Here is an 18,938-nt window from a genome sequence, read left to right on the forward strand (position 1 = left end):
CAAATTGTGAGTTTAATTTTAATATATATTCCCCAAACAGTGTGAATATATATGGATATTTCAGATTTGTGTATCCTACCTCTTTGGAGCCCCCTTTAAAACTATCCTTTTTAAAAAACGTGATTTAACTAAAAAGTAATTGTTTGAAGGCCCCAACACCTTTCACCCACCCATCTGCTGCACTCCAGCTCTTCCAGGCTAGCAGGTGGATGAGGGCTTTTGGTTTATCCCATTAACTCTTGCACTTAATGGACTGGATCTGCCAAAGACTGTGATAGCAGGTTGGGGGCCTAGAAATGAGATGAAAAATAACAGAATATTTGAAAGGGAAATGATATATGAATGTTACTGTGGCTCCTGGAATAGGATGGTAGATGTTTGACGTTCACGCCCAGTGGTCCAGATTGTCCTCCCAACCCCCAGAATCTGTGCATGAAAGGGAACCTCTGGTTGCCTGCACAGCACTATGCAGAGGATGGGGCACAAGGTGAAGACTAGGTAGGCTGGGGGGCAGGGGCAGAGCCAGAGAGTATGCACACCATATCCCTCAGCCCTATGACCATTCCCTGGGGCTGTATTTCTTTTGGGACAAGCTTCCCACTGAGAGGGACAGAGGAGCTGAAGCTGCATGGGAAAGTCCCTGGTAGCATGGTTCTAGGAGAGCTGTCGGGGTGTGTGGCTGCTGCACAGCCATAGCCTCCCATAGATCTCCATGGTTATGCTGATCCCTGGGGACCTATATGGTCCCTGTGGCCTTTCAGTGGGAGAGGGCAGGGCAATCCCCTGCCCTTACCCCGTGGGAGGGCATGATCTGTCTTTGTGCTAGGGATTCCAGGTTTAGGAAAAGCACATCGGATGCATTCAATGAAGTGAGCTGTAGCTCACGAAAGCTTATGCTCTAATAAATTTGTTAGTCTCTAAGGTGCCACAAGTACTCCTTTTCTTCATGGGGAAATAGTTTTACTTTGTGTAATGACTCATCCATTCTCAGTCTCTATTCAAGCCTAAGTTAATTGTCACAGAAATCTGTGACACTGATGCTAACAAAAGTGTATGCATATCCTGTACTCCTCATGGGAGTAGTTCAACTGACCTCAATGGAACTGCTCACCTGAGTAAAGTTAGGCAGATGCCTAGGAGTTTGCAGGATCAGGGCATTAAGTGTAATTTGTAATAAGAGTAGATAAAAGTATGATTTGAAAAGCACTTGCATGATCCCTAATGAGCCTGCGGCTACTGCTAGACTGGGAGAGAGCTGGATGGGTGGAGGTAAAAGTGTGATTTGTCAATTGTGTGTTCCTTTCAAAACAAATTCTTACTATATTCTGATCAAGGGTAGGGAGACAGTCGGAGACAGACACATCCTACAGGCGAATGCCTGGCTGCCCAAATCTTGGTGGGATAACTCACATGACTGGAATACTGGTATAGAAGGGTACAACTTGTTTAGGAAGGACTAGGCAGGGGGCAAAAGGTGGAGGTTTTGCTTTCTATGTTAGAGATATAGACACTTTCACTGAGATAGAAGTGGGAGATAGATCTGTTGAAAGTTCGTGGGTAAGGATAAAAGAATAGAAACAAGGGTGAGGTCATGGTAGGGGTCTACTATAGACCACCGAAGCAGGAAGAAAAGGTGGATGAGACTCTTTTTAGGCAACTAATACAATCTTCCAATGCAAAAGACTTGGTGGTGATGGGGGAATTCAACTCCCCTGACATCTGTTGGGAAAATAATACAGCAGGGCACAGATTATCCAACAAGCTCTTGAAATGCATTGGAGACAACTTTTTATTACAGATGGTAGAAAAAGTGACTAGGTGAAAAGTTGTTCTAATTGTCAGAATCAAATCTAGGGGGAAACTGCTTCAGAATTTGAAGGTGGAAGGCAGTTTGGGTGAAAGTGATCATGACATAATAATTCATGATTCTAAAGAATGGCAGGAGAGAAAACAGTAGAATAGAGACACTGGACTTTGAGAAGGCAAACTTCAGCAAACTCAGATAATTGGTAGGTAAGATCCCATGGGAAACAAGTCTAAGGGAAAAGATTTCAGGAGAGATGTTACAGGCACAAGAGCAAACTACCCCAATCATAGAACTGGAAGGGACCTCAAGAGGTCATCTAGTCCAGTCCCCTGCACTCAAAGCAGAACTAATTATAAAGACCATTCCTGACAGGTGTCTGTTTAACTTGCTATTAAAAGTCTCCAATGATGGAGATTCCACAACCTCCCTAGGCAATTTATTCTAGTGCTTAACCACCCTGACAGGTAGGAATTTTTTCCTAATGTAGAACCCAAACCTCACTTGCTGCAATTTAAGCCCATTGCTTCTTGTCCTGTCCTTAGGAGGTTAAGAAAACAATTTTTCTCTCTCCTCCTTGTAACAACCTTTTCCATACTTGACAACTTATGTCCCCTCTCAGTCTTCTCTTCTCCAGACTAAACAAACCCCACTTTTTCAATCTTCCCTCATAGGTCATATTTTCTAGACCTTTAATCATTTTTGTTGCTCTTCTCTGGACTTTTCCAATTTGTCCACATCCTTCCTGAATTGTGGTGCCCAGAACTGGACACAATACTCCAGCTGAGGCCTAATGAGCACAGAGGAGAGCGGAAGAATTACTTCTCATGTCTTGCTTACAACACTTGTGCTAACACATCCCAGAATTATGTTTTTTTTTTTTTTTTTTTTTTTTTTGCAACAGTGTTATACTGTTGACTCATATTTAGCTTGTGGTCCACTATGACCACCAGATCCCTTTCTGTAGTACTCCTTCCTAGGCAGTCATTGTCCATTTTGTATGTGTGCAACTGATTGTTCCTTCCTACGTGGAGTACTTTTCATTTGTCCTTATTGAATTTCATCCTATTTACTTCTGACCATTTCTCCAGTTTGTCCAGATCATTTTGAATTTTAATCCTATCCTCCAAAGCACGTGCAACCCCTCCCAGCTTGGTATCATCCGCAAACTTTATAAGTGTACTCTCTCTATACCATTATCTAAATCACTGATAAAGATATTAAACAGAACCAGACCCAGAACCTATCCTTCTGGGACCCCACTCGTTATACCCTTCCAGCATGACTGTGAACCACAGATAACTACTCTGGGAATGATTTTCCAACCAATTATGTACCCACCTTTATAGTTGCTCCATCTAGGTTGTATTTCCCTAGTTTGTTTATGAGAGGCTCATGCAAGACAGTATCAAAAACTTTACTAAATTCAAGATCTACCATGTCTACCGCTTCTCCCCCCTACCCCCATCCACAGGGCTTGCTACCCTGTCAAAAAATCCATCAGAAAGATAGGCAGTATGGCAAGAGGCCACCCTGGCTTAACCAGGAGATGTCCAAAGACCTGAAAGTCAAAAAAGAGTCATGAAAAAAGGGGAAACTAAGTCAAATCACAATGGATGAATACTAAAAACCAACACAAGTGTGTAGGGACAAAATTAGAATGGTGCAGAAGGAGGTAAAGACATGCAAAGTGGGGTTATCCAGCCCACAGTGCTATTAGTCAGATTACCTCCAAGGTTCCTGTGGCAGACAGCTCAGCACAGTCACTTGCACCCCACTGATCCTTAGCCAGTTCTTGGCAACTCCCAACTCAGAGGAGCTAATTATCACATTAGGAGGGTCTCTGGCTGCCTCCACTCACCCACTTGCATTCCTCCTCCTTTCTTGGGCTTTGGGGAGAGGGGACCTTGCCCCCCAGCCAGCATCACCATCAAGCACATTGGTGGGGTGGACCCCCCAGGGTTGTGCTACAGCCCTTGGATCACATTTGTGCCTAGGGGGTTAGACATGATGCTCACTTCTCATAAAAAGATGCCCTTAGGATGCCCACTATGCTACATTTGGATATGGCGCTTCAATCATTGAGTTCCTGCACTGGGCTCCAGCCATAAGTTGTGACAACTAAATGGCTGTCTTACGGGTCCAAACTGTGCCCTTGGGGAGGGAGAGAACCCAGCTCTCTGACTGCCCCAACCCCTAGGCATTGCCACAAGGAAGGCAAAAAGCCCCAGCCAGTCTGGGGATATGGGGAAAAATTCCTTCCCAGCCCCAAAGCTGTGACAAGCACAGCCCCCTAGATAAGGGATGGAGGGTGGAAAGGCCGCTGGAAACCAGCAAACAAGAGGTGGCCCTGTGCACAGGCTTCTCTCATGCCAACTCTCATGCCAAATCCCACAAGACCTCAAGCCTACGCTGAAAGTCCTGTGGGGGCTGGAAATCTCATGGGACCTGGCCCATCCTGTCGTATAGCCCTCTCCTGTCATGGAAGCCACCAAAACACCCCCATGCACACTAGGCTCGGGGTCCTCTTAAACCAGCTAGGGCCATAAAAGGTAACAAGAAAACATTTTACAAACACAGGAGAAGCAAGAGGAAGGCCAAGGCCAGAGAGGGCAGGACAAGAGGCAGCGGGTTCAAACTACATCAGAGCAGATTTTGATTAAATCTCAGGAAAATCTTCCTAACTGTAGGAACAGTTGGCCAATGGAACAGACACCTTGGGAGGTTGTGGAAGCTCCTTTGCTGGACAACCATCTGTCTTGGATGGTTTAGACACAACAAATCCTGCATCTTGGCAGGGGATCAGACTAGATGACCCTTATGGTCTGTTCTTACCCTTTGGATCTATGATTCTACAATTCAAGGACAGGGCAGGCCCATTACTGAATGAGGAGAGAAAGACAATAACAGAAAACACAGCAATGGACGAAGCATTAAATGACTTTGGTTTCAGTTCTCACACAAAAGGGTAGCAGTGACTGGACGGCTCACATAGTGAATGGGGTAGGATCAGAGGGAAAGAACAAGTGAATTACTTAGGTTATGTCTTCACTGGAGACTCTGCACCTGTGCCACTGCAGTGCTTCAGTGTAGACAGTCACTGCAGTTATGGGAGGGGTTCTCCCATTGCTGTAGTTAATCCAGCTCCTCACGAGACAGTAGAGAGGTCAGTGGAAGAATTATTCTATCAACCTAGCACTGTCTACACAAGTGGTTGGGTCAGCTTAATTACATCACTCTAGGGTGTTGATTTTTCACACCCCTGAGTGACACAGTTGGGTCAAACTAAGGGCATGGCTACAGTTGGGAGTTAGAGCGCATTAAAGCAGCCCAGGGCACCTTAACTCACGACGTGTCCACACTGGCAAGGCACGTAGAGTGCTCTGACTCCACGGCTACAGCACTCCTGGTACTTCACCTTGGCGAGTGGAATAACGTTTGGTGTGCCCCCGCTGGAGCACCACGGCGCCATTGTGGATGCCCTGGTCTGTTAGTACGCTCTGATTGGCCTCCAGAAGTGTCCCACAATGCCTCTGCTAGCCACTCTGGTCATCACTTTGAACTCTATTGTCCTGCTCTCAGGTGACCATCCATCAGACCCACCCTTAAATTCTCTGTGAATTTTGAAAATCCCCTTCCTGTTTGCTCAGCCAGGCGTGGAGTGCTCTCAGCACATCTGTCCAGGTGACTATGCCTCCACCCGCCAGCCGATCCCCAGTAAGGAGCAATGGCGAGGTGCTGGACCTCATCAGTGTTTGGGGGGAGGAAGCTGTCCAGTCCCAGCTGTGCTCCAGCCGTAGGAATTACGATACCTTCGGGCAGATATCAAGGCACATGTTGGAAAGGAGCCATGAGCGGGACGCACTGCAGTGCAGGATTAAAGTGAAAGAGCTGTAGAATGCCTACCACGAGGCAAACAGCTGCTCCGGTGCTGCCCCCTTGACCTGCCCTTTCTACAAAGAGCTGGACTCTTTCCCTTGTGCGTCATGTCACCTCCAACCCACTTTCCCCAACATCCGGGTTCTTATCGCCACCAGCTGCCTCCAACACTGGTAGCTTCACCACCCAGCCCTGAAAACTACGACCCTTACCCACTGCACTCAACCCCCATCACCAGGCAGTTTAGCCACCCTGAAGTGCAGCACCCATTGCACAGCACTCCAAACAGGAAGGCTCAGTATGATAACAAGACATATGCAAACTTGTGATTGTACCGTTCCCCCACCCCACTCCCTTGCCCTTTGTGTTTCCCAAGCACTTGTTTCTTTTCAATAAGTGCATTTTCTTTTCATTAAATGGATGTTTTTGCTTTGAAAAAATTCTTTATTATTGCATAATGTAAAAGAAACCTTAGCCCAGAAAAGCAACAGGCACTGCAAGTCAGTGTATCATATGTAGCAAACACAGTTTCTTACTAACATTGGAACCACTGCACTTCACTCCCATGCAGGGCATCAGACATTACTGGTATCTTTCAGCCTCAGATTGCTCCCTCAAGCCATCCCTAATCCTTGCAGCCCCATGCTGGGCCCCTCTAATAGCCCTGCTCTCTGGCTGTTCAAATTCAGCCTCCAGGTGTTGAACCTCTGAGTTCCATACCTGAGTGAATCTTTCACCCTTCCCTTCACAAATATTATGGAGGGTACAGCACGCGGATATAACCACAGGGATGCTATTATCGGTCCAGCTTCCCATGCAGAGAGCGCCAGCAGCCCTTTAAACGGCCAAAAGCACGCTCCACAGTCATTCTGCACCAGCTCAGCCTGTTGTTGAACCACTTCTTGCTGCTGTCAAGGCTCCCTGTATAGGGTTTCATGAGCCATGGCATTAAAGGGTAAGCAGTGTCTCTAAGGATCACAGTGGGCATTTCGACTTCTCCTATGGTGATCTTCTGGTCTGGGAAAAAAGTCCCGACTTGCAGCTTCCTGAACTGGTCAGTGTTCTGAAATATGTGTGCATCATGCACCTTTCCGGGCCAGCCTGCGTTTATGTCAATGAAACGCCCACGGTGATCCACAAGTGCCTGGAGAACTATAGAGAAATAGCCCTTCCAATTTACGTACTTTGAGGTTAGGTGGGCTGGTGCCAGAGCTGGAATATCTATCGCCCCTCCGCAGTTAGGGAAACCCATTTGTGCAAAACCAGCCACAATGTCATGCACGTTACCCGAAGTCATGGCTCTTCTGAGCAGGATGCGATTAATAGCCCTGCAAACTTGCATCAACACGATTCCAACGTTCAACTTCCTCACTCCAAACTGCTTAGTGACTGATTGGTAGCTGTCTGGAGTTGCCAGCTTCCAGATTGCAATAGCCACCCGCTTCTCCACCATCAGGGCAGCTCTCAATCTTGTGTCCTTGTGCCGTAGGGTGGGGGCGAGGTCCTCACACAGTCCCATGAAAGGTTTCAGAGTAGCAGCCATGTTAGTCTGTATTCGCAAAAAGAAAAGGAGTACTTGTGGCACCTTAGAGACTAACAAATTTATTAGAGCATAAGCTTTCGTGAGCTACAGCTCACTTCATCGGATGCATTCCCTCTGTTTTTTTCACCAATGCATCCGATGAAGTGAGCTGTAGCTCACGAAAGCTTATGCTCTAATAAATTTGTTAGTCTCTAAGGTGCCACAAGTAGTCCCATGAAAGTGGCTTTTCTCATCCGAAAGTTCTGCAGCCACTGCTCGTCATCCCAGACTTGCCTGACGATGTGATCCCACCACTCAGTGATTGTTTCCCGAGCCCAAAAGCGTCAATCCACGGTGGTGAGCATGTCCGTGAATGCCACAAGCAATCTCGTGTCATATGCGTTACTCAAGTCAATGTCATTATCAAAGTCCTCGCTGTCACTTTGGATCTTAAGGAGTAAGTCGACTGCCAAACGTGATGTGGTGGCGAGACTCATCTGCATATTCCTCAGCAGTTCGGGCTCCATTCCCACAGACTGAAAGGGAAGACAGAGCGCGCAGTACAAAAACGTTGAAAGATGGTGCCAAATATGGACGGAAGGACAGGAATTGCTGGGATGAGAACTGATGCATCACGGGATCACATCACGGGATGCATCACCCAGAATGCCCCGCACTCCCCGCCCCCTTCCCACAAGCCACAGCACCTGAATGGGAAGAGGTGTTCTGTGGGATAGCTGCCCACAATGCACTGCTCCCAATGCCGCTGCAAGTGCCGCAAATGTGGCCACGCCAGTGTGCTTGCAGCTGTCAGTGTGGACAGGCTGCATCGTTTTCTCTGCTGCGGTCTCCGAGAGCTGATTTAACTCAAAGCACTCTACATCTGCAAATGTAGCCATGTCCAAGCTGTTTAGTGTAGACCTGGCCTTAGACAAGTTAGATGTCTTCAATGTGGAAGAGCGTGACAAAATATATCCTAGAATACTTAAGAAACTGGCTGGGCTGAAGAGATCTCTGAGCCACTAGCAATTATCTCTGAGAACTCAAGGAGGATAAGAGAGATTCCAGAAGACTGGAAAAGAACAAATATAGTACCTACCTATAAAAAGCGGAATAAGGACAACCCAGGGAATTATAGACCTTAGCTTAATTTTGGTACCCAGAAAGGTAATGGAGCAAATAATCAAACAATCCCTTTGTAAGCACCTAGAACAGAGGTGGTCAAACTACGGCCCGCACATCTAGCCCACGGGACTCTCCTACCCAGCCCCTGAGCTCCTGGCGGGGGAGGCTAGCCCCTGGCCCCTCTCCCACTGCTCTCCCCCTCCCCCGCAGTCTCAGCGCGCCGCTGTTGCAGAGTTACCCGGTGCTCTGGGTGGCACGGCTGTAGCGCCACCAGCCACTGGTGCTCCAGGCAGCGCAGTAAGGAGGCAGAGGGCAGGGGGGTTGGATAGAGGGCAGGGGAGTTCAGGGGTGTGGTCGGGGGTGTGGATAGGGGTCGGGGCGGTCAGAGGGCAGGGTTGGATGGGGCAGGGGTCCCAGAGGGGGGCAGTCAGGAATGGGGGGGGTTGGATAGGGTGGCAGGGGGCAGTCAGGGGTGGGGGGTCCGGGGATGGTGGATGGGGCAGGAGTCCTGGGGGGGCTGTCTGGGGCGAGAAATGGGGGGGTCAGATAGGAGGCAGGGGCCGGGCCAGCCCTGGCTGTTTGGGAAGACATAGCCTCCCCTAACCAGCCTTCCGTACAATTTTGAAAATCCGATGTGGCCCTCAGGCCAAAAAGTTTGCCCCTAGAAGATAATAAGGTGATAAGTAAGAGTCCACATGGATTTGTCAAGAACAAATCATGTCAAACCAACTTAATATCCTTCTTTGACGTGGTAACAAGCTTTGTGATGGGGGAAAGCAGTAGATGTGATTTATCTCAACTTTAGGACGGCTTTTGATACTGTCTCACATAACCTTTGGAGAAGCAAACTAGGAAATATAGCCCAGATGAACCTACTACAAGGTGGCTGCACAACTGGTTGGAAAATTGTACTCAGAGAGTAGTTATCAATGGCTCACAGTCAAGCTAAAAGGGCATAATGAGTGGAGCCCCACAGGGATCTGTCCTGGGTCTGGTTCTATGCGATATCTTTATATATGATTTGAATAATGGCACAGATGATATACTTGTAAAGTTTGTGGATGATACCAAGCTGGGTGGGGTTGTAAGCATAGTTGCTGACTCCGTGAAAAATTGGTGAGTGCTCTGCACCCACCGGCAGCCAAGCTCCCCCCTCACCTCCACCTCCTCCCCTGAGCTTGCCATGTCCGCACTTCTTCTCCCAGCACTTGCTGCCCCAAAACAGCTGTTTTGTGGCTTTACAAGCTCTGGGAGGGATGGGGGAGGAGCGGGAACGCGGCGCGCTCAGGGGAGGAGGTGGTGAAGAGGTGGGGCCAGAGTGGCGATTTGGGGAAGGGTTTGGAAAAGGGGTGGGGGAGGGATGGAGTCAGGGCAGGGCCGGGCGCAGAGGGGGGTCGAGCACCCTCCCGCGCCAGTAGGAGTCGGCGTCTATGGTTGTAAGCACTTTAGAGGACAGGATTAGAATTCAAAGTGATCCTGACAAACTGGAGAAATGGTCTGAAATAAATAGGATAAATAAAAATTCAATAAGGACAGATGCAAAATACTCCACTTAGGAAGGAATAATCAGTTGCACAAATACAAAATGGACAATGGCTGTCTAGGAAGGAGTACTGCAGAAAAGGACTGGAGGTTACAGTGGGTTACAAACTAAATATGAGTCAACAAAAGTAAAGGACAATGTACTTCTGTTGCAAAAAAACCCATCAAACATCATTCGGGATGTATTAGCAGGAGTGTTGTAAGCAAGACATGAGAAATAATTCTTTCACTCAGGACTGATAAGGCCTCAATTGGAGTACTGTGTTCAGTTTGGGGCACCACACTTTGGGAAAGATGTGGACAAACTGGAGAAAGTCCAGAGGAGAGCAACAAAAATGATTAAAGTTGCAGAGAATACATGACCTATGAGGAAAGATTGAAAAAACTGGGTTTGTTTAGTTTGGAGAAGAGAAGACTAACAGGGGGACATGATACCAGTCTTCAAATAAAAGGTTGTTATAAAGAGGAGGGTGATAAATTGTTCTCCTTATCCACTGAAGACAGGAGAAGTAATGGGCTTAAATTGCAGCAAGGGAGATATAGGTTAGACATTAGAGAAAATTTCCTAGCAGTAAGGATAGTTAATCACTGGAACAAATTACTTAGGTTGTGGAAGCTCCGTCACTGGGGTTTTTTAGGAACAGGTTAGACAAACACCTGTCAGGGATGATCTAGATAATGTCTAGTCCTGCCTCAGTGCCGGGGACTGGTCTAGATGACCTAGAATGGTCCCTTCTAGTCCTACATTGCTATGATTCTAGGATTTACAGTCTAACAGAGTCTTCTTTAGCCTTACACTGAGATTCTGGCAGGTTTGTTCTTACAAAGGTAGATAGTACTTGATCCCTGAAATCCTCACTTGCCTGAGGAAGGGATTGCTGGACTGGAGCGCTGGGTGGGGAACTGGAGTAGTAGAAATGTGATGGAAAATATCCACTGCATAGTGATCAAAAGCCATATTTTAAAGGCGATTTAAAAATCTTTTGACAAAATAAAATGCCCCATGGATTAGAACATTCTGTAGCAAGTGGCAGCTGAGCGGATACTCAGAATGGGGTTCTATTAATATTTTGTGCTTATCCAGCACTTTTTTATTAATTCTGGATGCCCAACTCCATGCTCAGCCCACTATCCCACAGCTGGAGCTGTGAGCATGCTAAGAACCTGAGACAGACACTAAAAATGCTCCAACAAGCAAACAGAAACCTACCTTTCTCTCTGCCACAGTGAAGTGCATATAATTACTTTGGTCAGAGTCTTTCCCAAAGGAATTCTTTAAACCTTATAAAATAAATTAACGCCATCCTGCCTGCTCCATGCCAATCCACTCCCAAAGAATGTCCCTCTGGTAACTACCCCATGTGGACAGTAAGCAGTGCACCCGTGAACAGTAACAAAGCAGCCTACAGAGGAAAGAACCCATTTGGAAGCATGCGGCTGCAGACGGGCACAGAATTTTGCTCCTTGAAGATAATTTGCAGTGATTCTTAACTTTCTGGCTTAGCACCTGCTTCTGAAGTAACTAGCACATTTTTTGCACTAAATAAATACTAAATAACAAAGCTCATGAATAACCATGCACAGATATTGCAGCAATGGAAATGTAGAGAGAGAGAGAAACTGATTCAGTCTGTGGCCCCAATCTTTCAAGGAACTGCCCTGAGGAGGGGTTGTGCCCATGTGAAGCATAAATTAAAATGGATGGGGCTTTGCATGGGCTTGTGGATTTGCTTGCCAGGAGTAACTTTGCAGAACCACGATCCAACTCTCTAGCCAACTTCCAAGCAGGTTCTAATGAAGAACTGTGCAGGGAAACTTAAAGTAATTTGCATAAATTTTAAAAGTGACTATATCTTTCCAAACAGTAAGAAAAGCTGGGACAGTGCCAGGAAGGGTGTCTTTCATCAGGACGAAAATGGGCAGCATTTTCTCATTTTTCAAATAGAGCTGGGGAATACAGGGCAGGACACCTAGGTTCTATTTCCAACATTGCCACTGACTCCCTGTGGAGATAACGCTTCAGTGCCTCAGTGTCCCCATCTGAAAAATGGGGATAAGAATTATTATTTTATGTACTAGCAATGGACCAGGGCCCCATTATGCTAGGTGCAGTCGGACACATCTCAAAGAGTGTGTTCATTTCCCCAGTTTGGTGAGGCACTGCAGAAAAGGGGGCTACTGTCACGCAAAGTGTACTGTTCTCATGGTGTATCAAGAGAAGCCATGGAGAACTGTGTAGGATCCTGGCTTCCCAAGACTCTGGGCGAGGTGACAGATCAGAGCTCCTGTGTGGTGGGCTTTGGCTCTAGGGCCAGGAAGGGAAACACTGGGCAACTTTTTTCGGGGGGAAATAATCAAGGAGAGTCAAGAGCCTGGGAGGGGGACCCAAGCCCGGCCTCCACAGCCCTGTAAACTCTGCCAGGGCACTGCTCGGCTGCAGGCCCCCGTCTCCCCCGCTCCTCTCGCACACATCAGCAGCTCTCCCCCTCTGTTTTCTTTTCCAAAGGCTCCCTCCCCCATCTCGTATTAGAATATTGTGTCTGCCCATTTTTGGGAGCTCTCTCCCAGGCTCCGGAAGGAGGGATGGGGGGGAGAAGAGGAGGCTCCCAGACACCAGCAAAGAGGGAGGAGGAGAAGAACCCCCCGAAACCTCCCTTCCAAAGGAGGTCCGTGCACTTCCTACCGCCTCGGCTCGAGCTGCGTTGCTTTGGAGCTTGCAGAACCCAGAAGTGAACAGCAGGCGACCCGGAAGGTTTGAACTAAGCCTTTAACACACAGCAAAGCCAGAAAGACCATCCCAACCTCGGCTTTGGGGCGGGGGGTGGGCTGGGGACAGGGGGTTTCTTTTTTTATGTCTATTTGCCAAAAAACAAAACAAAATCCAAAAAACCTGCAGTTAAGGCAAACCAAGGTCTGTATGCAACAACCCTTCCCCCAGGAGAGCCGTGGTGATGGTGGGGGTTGGGGGGGCTCCCTTCTCCCAGAAAAGAAAGGAGCATGGAAGGGGAGCCGCAAAGAGAGGGGGGATTTTTTTTAAGATGGGGTCGCAAGAAAAAGTTGCATGTAGTTTTCTGTCGCTCTTGGTCTCCTTTGCAAACTGCAATCGCATGTCAGTTCCCAGCGAGCGCTGCTGGGTCGGGCTCCGGCTGCTGGAGTCTGGCGAGAGGAGGGTTTTAGGGGCTTTTCCCCCCCTCTCTCTCCCTTTTTTTTTTGTTATCTGATGCATGTATTTGATCCCGATGAGTGTCGGCTGTGTGGGGGGCTCTGTCTTTTCAGTGCCCCCCCCCGCACTAAAGCCTGGGCGGGTGGAGGAGGAGGAGGAGAGGAAGCTAAAGGGGGGAGCCCATTTTCTTCCTTGCAGACGGATCGCTGGCTGGATTGCAATTTGCCAAGGGAGCATGATTGTTGGTATAGGAAGTGTCTGCTTTTTTTTTTTTTTTTTTTTTTTTTTTTTTAAGCCGGGTTATTCAAAAAACCCCTTTGGTGCAATTCTCCGGTAAACAATGATTCATGGGGCTTAATGCAAATAAACTGATTGTAAATGGAGCTTTCCCTTTGCACTTTGCAGCTGCCTGATTTTTTTTGAGTGGCCAAGCCTCAGATTTCTGTCTTTTTTTGCAGATCTGCAGAATATGGCGTCCCTGTCCTGTTTTAAAAATAAGCCAGGCTGCCATTTTTGTTTTTCTTTTGTCTGAAAATTTTAATAAAACTGTCTGAGAATGTGGGAGAGGCAGCTGAAAGGCAAAAGGGGCACCTAAAGGGGTGGTTTTTTTCTTTGCTTTGCGTTTTTGTGTTGTTGCAACGATCTTTGCTTGCACGGGGGGATACAATGTAATTGGATTTTTAAAAAAGGAAAGAGTCAAACATTTCTGTGGAAGGGGGTTTAAGATTTAAAGTTAACTTATGCAAAAGTTTTTTTTAAACAGCCTTTTTAAAACAAAAACGCAATGAAAAACCCTGCTTTGTATTTTCTCTTTCTCCCTTTGGATAATTTAATGGAAAAGTTAATTGAATCTGAATGTAGCTATTTTTTAAAAAAACAGATTGTTGTGAATGTTGCGTGTTGGTTAAAAGGGATTCAGTTTTTGGGGGGGTGGTAATGAAAAGGTTTTTTTTTAAATTTAGATGGAAAGGAATATTCTAAAAGGAATGTTTAACCAGGAATATTTTGCAATTGCACTTTAGCAGGAATGTAGTGTTTTCAGAGTGTGGAATCTGCAGCTTTAGAAACTGACACAATTTTTCGTGCCGTTCTATAGAGAGATCTGTGCATATGTGAACATGTATTTAGCGTGTGCTATGTGCATCGTGTGTACATGCATTTACTATAATACATGCATAATTTTAAGTACATGTTGGATTGTTCTAGAATATTTAAAAAGGAGTCAGACTAAGAGAAGTATTCTAGGATATAAATGATTTATTTTTAGACAAGCTGCTCATTCAGAAGTATTGTACCAGTGTAGTCAAGAGCATACATCCTTCTTATATGGTATTGTAATCTTGCACTTTTATTTGCTGCCCGTCTTGGAAAAGTGAAGGACAATTTCTCAAATGCCTGTTTGAGCTGTTCTGTTACTGTTGCTCTGTGACTGATAGCAGATGGGTCAGCTTAAACAAAAGTCACATTTTGGGGAAGAGGCAAAAGTTTTTAAAATCCTGATTTAGAAGATTGGAGGGGGTGGATGAAATCTGGCCCCAGCCCTACGGCTGGTTCTGCTTTTGTCCAAATATTCCTAAATAGTTTAGTCCAGTCCTGTTCCTGGGATGACTTCTGTGGAGCTACTACAGGGAGAAATTTAGCCCTTCGTTTATTTTCTCTAAAGAGAATGCAGCATTCCCATGGATATGTTAGTTTGAAGGCAGTATCTGTTGTCCCCAGGTGTGTCTTTCTGGGCTCATTTCGGGGGTGTTTTCTGTGTATTTGGGATGTGTGTATTGGGGTGTGTGTGAAGTTGTCCTCCTTGTCCCTTATAGAACAACACCTTGCGCGCAACATCTGTGCTCTGCTATCTCTGGAGATGGACAGATGTCAGGGGAAGCACCGACAGTACATACAGAGGTGGGCACACTGAGTTATGCTCAATGACAGATTTCTATGTGTTTTAGTAACCCACCAAAGTGCATGAAGCTGTTCAAAAGTAGGGGGGTGACAAATCAGACCCCATGTCCATGCTGGAGATCTTCCCAAGCCGCCCACATGTGGACCTTGGTGAATGTCCTTTGAGGGCTTCCTGCTGATTGCTGGATCCAGCCCCTCTAGGAATCCTTTTCATTGTAAGTCTGTGGATTGTTCAAATCTTGATCCCAAAACAGTCTGAAAAAACTATTTGGAATGAAACAAAACACCTTCCTCAATAGCAGAAGTACATCAAACTGCAAGTTAGCCATCAGCACATCTAAACATTACTCACAAGTGCATGTGTGTATAATGTCTGTCTGTCTGTCACAGAGCTGGGAATCAGCGGATGTGGGTTCTAGTCCCAGTTCTGCTACCAACTTCCTGTGGGACCTGGGCAAGTCATTTAACTTCTCTGGACCTCAGTTTCCCCGTGTGTAAGACTGGTACAGTGATACTTGTCTCTTTGTAAAGCGCCTCAAGCTCTCTGGATGAAAAGGGCCTCTACAAGTGCTAAGTGTTGGTGTTGTTATCTATGCACTGTGCAGCTGCGGAAAACGACTGTGCTGCATCTACACACCCTGTTGCTAGATAACATGGCATTGTAATTTCACCCACTGTCCTGATTTCTGCTGTCTCCGCAGTGAGCACTGGGAATTTGATGTGTCCAAAAGACGCTTTCCTAATTAGCACAAAAACTCTGCGTGCAGGGAAGTTTTTGTGATGATCCAAATTGCTAACGAGGCCTGGTGCCCAGAGCTAGACACTAACGTGGTGTGGACTTCTTAGATGGCTTTGTTGTTGTAATGTTCAGGGCTTGGGCAGGACTTCTGCCTTCTCAGGAGTGTGACAGAAATGCCTGTGTGAGTGTGTTAACTTTCCAGGGAGCACCCGAGGGGAGAGAACAGGGCTGAACTGGAGGGTTTGCTTTGGCAGAGAGGGTGCTGTAATGAAGATTTCCCTTTGGCCTGTGCACTCTGATTACACTAAACTTTTACACTTCCTTGTTGATGTGGGGTGGTGGCGTTATTTATTTCTATTACAGTAGCACAGAAATAGTAACACCTTGAGTGTGATACACCCTTGCTCTGCCATTCTGCTCTAGTAGTGTTTTACACCCATGTTGTATTATAATTAAATATATAAATCGTAACTCACCAGGGGGGCAGCTTTGCTGATAGTAGTAGTGGTAGAAGCACTAGTGTAGACAGGGCTCAGGTGTTTTTAGTGGCTTATTGTCTGACCTTCACAGTATGGTGATAGCCAACCTTACCCTGTTCGTACCAGTGCTTCTGCTGTTGCCAATGGAGATGCACCAGTAGTAAACGGTGCTGCAGCCAGAGGGAGTCAGTGTGAGGGCTGGGATTAGGACCCAGTAGTTTTTGGATCCTTGCTTTGTGATCTGCCATTCTGGAGTGGAAATGCACAAAATTCCAGTAACATCTCTCCTGGGATAAGTCACTTTCATTCTATAAATCTTCCCCGGTGTGGACTGTGCCTCCACCAGAGCTTGTTGGTGCCATGCACTGAACTTGTGAGGGGACATGCAAGTCTGACTTTGGGGTCTAGAGCAGAGGTACCAGACCAGCTCTAAGCTTTGTGGCTTTGCTTTTATTTTAGTCTGATACGCTTGATGGGGCCTGTTGGTGTCTCAGGTTCCCCTCAGTGGCTGCTGAGTCTTGTGGCTATTGCAGGTCACCCCTGCCAGCCTTGCTCTGTCTGCTGGTAGAAAGGGTCTAGTTAGGCCTCTGCTTTCTCCTAACTGTTCACCACCTGTTGGATGCCTCCTGCTGCCAACCCCAATGCTTTGACACCGGCGAATTCAACCCAGAGCGTAATGTGGCAGGTAAATGGATTTTAAACACAAGACCTTGCCATTCAGTTGTCTCTTGCACGCTGAACCTCTGCATTAGAAACCCCACAGCTGCGCCAGCTCTGAGGATGGTAGCCCTGAACCGTGCTCTTTGCCTGTGTGCCTCCATAGCTCTGCTAACTAACCAGCTTCAACCTCTGGCTGCAGATTTTCCCCATCTTTCAAACGCATCTGAAGCAAATGCAGGAATCATGCTGCATGCATTTTCCTGGGCCTTGATTTTCCTAATAAACATTGTGGGCAGAGACCTGGCCATTTCATCCTGTGCTGGATAGTCACATTTTCCCAGTGCTGGCGCTGACACAATTTTCAATATACATGTTGTAAGGGAGGCCATTCGCCTCAATTGTACCTTATTGTCTCATGTCCCCTTTGCTCCTCGGTGTGTGTGTTTGTTTTCTCTCCTTACAAATGGTGAGGGCAGAAGGACTGGGGCAGACAGGGTGGGAGGGGGTCTGGTCACTTCCACATTGTAAGATTCACAAGTCATTCTGGAGCCAGTCTTCTGCACAGCATACGTTCCATGTGGTTTGTGGTGGAGGCATTCCTGTATTACAGGAAGCCAGATTCAGGATCAGGGCCCTGTTGCACTAGACTCCCTCAGCCAAAGCGGGAAGGATTGGTTCCTGCCCTAGAGGGCACTCTTAGTTTCTGTGATTTGTGAGGTGTGCACATGGAGAGGGCAACTCTTCTAAGGCTTTGGAAATAGAGGTGTCAGTGCTGGTGCCACCCAGGGTTAACACAACCATCAGCGATGGGGGTAGCGTGGGCAGTGCTGTGCAAGCTCTGCCAGCGTCCTTCAGTCCTGATCTGCAGCGTCCACAGCTGTCCCAGCCTGGGCGCCTCACACCACCCCAAGAATGTGGGCCTCTGCTTACCAAAGGATGGCTGGAGCTGGAGCTTGGCCTGGTGGTGAGGGGGCCAGCCTGAGACTTGAGAGACAGGAGTTTGATTCCTGGCACTGCCACAGACTCCCTGGGTGGTCTTGAGGCTCTGTGCCTATGTTCCCCTCTGTACAGTGGGGCTGGTGATATTAGCCAGGCCCTGCCTCACAGGGGGTGTAAGAACAAATCCACTAACGCTTGTGAGGTGCTCAGGGACTGCAGCGATGGGGGGCCATGGGAGTGCCCAACACAGACAAAATCACTGCCATCCTAGTCCTGATGGGCCACCTACAGCAGATGAGTTTTCTCGCTAGTCTATGTTTGTGCTGTGGCTATTAGGGTTGTGTCAGGCCTCCAGTCTGGTCTGTGATTCCCCCCAAGAGCTGCCCTGTGTGTGTTTGTTTTTAAAAACTCTCCCCAGAGGTGCTGGAGAGCTCTCACAAGGGCTTGAGCAGCCGGTATGCTGGCAGCAGGCTCACATACGTGCTCAAGGCTGCACAAGGAGATGGCTCTGGCTTTGGGGCTTTCCTGATGGTGTATGGTACACTGGTGGTGGTGGCTTCCAGAAGTAGGGGAAGGGTGGGTGATAGGGTCCCCTTGTAGGGGGGCTGCTGAAGACCTCTGCATTGCCAGGAGGTTGGGAATGCCCCCAGCTGTCAGGGAGGAGGTGGGTGCATGAGAGGGGGGAGGGAGTTTGTTTTGGGGCTTTTGTCGGTTTTGATCAGGAGAGGAAATTGGAATGAAAACACCTTCAGGAGGCAGAAACACAGGGCTTAATTTGGTTCCATATTCGGTGGAATTCTTCTGGTGCAGGATCCCTATGACTGCTTCTTCCGAAAAGTAAGATCTTGAGGCTGGGTTTTTAGACTTGTTCTCCCGGGTTTTCTGGCTGGGATTCTGTTTTTGGTTTTGGGGTTGTTTTTTTTGCTTTCGTGGCTGTTATTCTTTCTGGTGTCTCTGCCTTGGTATAAATTCCTTCTGCATGTGAGAAGTAGGGTTGGTGTGTATATAGGAAGAGGACCTCTTGTGTGATTTCACAGCCATTGCTGTAGAGAGCCACACGGTGTCTCCTCATCAACTGCTTTCAGGAGGCCACGAGTTCCCATTGCAGAAAGGGCTTCCCAGTGCCAAGGCCACCATAGCTGAAGGCTCATTTGGGAAGGCCAGTTCACTCCCAAGGTGAACCATTC

At 47.4% G+C, this 18,938-nt stretch overlaps 1 protein-coding gene across 18 annotated transcripts in view; it reads left to right on the forward strand.

Moving 5' to 3' along the window:
- Positions 1-12,121: 12,121 nt before the first annotated feature.
- The window catches only part of ZNF362 (zinc finger protein 362), a 57,457-nt gene continuing 50,640 nt past the window's right edge, over positions 12,122-18,938 (forward strand). Inside the window, exons 1-2 of one of the 18 annotated variants that reach the window (XM_043500085.1) lie at positions 12,388-12,624; positions 14,850-14,934. In XM_043500085.1, the coding sequence (XP_043356020.1) occupies positions 14,894-14,934 (41 nt within the window). In that variant the 5' untranslated portion in view covers positions 12,388-12,624; positions 14,850-14,893. Of the gene's footprint in view, positions 12,141-12,387; positions 12,625-12,648; positions 12,784-12,890; positions 13,281-13,305; positions 14,935-14,966; positions 18,589-18,938 lie in introns of those variants that run through there. The other 17 variants (XM_043500084.1, XM_043500087.1, XM_038376974.2 and 14 more) reach the window with 17 other exon arrangements.

The sequence above is a fragment of the Dermochelys coriacea genome, chromosome 18, assembly GCF_009764565.3.
Source record: "Dermochelys coriacea isolate rDerCor1 chromosome 18, rDerCor1.pri.v4, whole genome shotgun sequence".
In the NCBI taxonomy this organism is placed as follows: Eukaryota; Metazoa; Chordata; order Testudines; family Dermochelyidae; genus Dermochelys; species Dermochelys coriacea.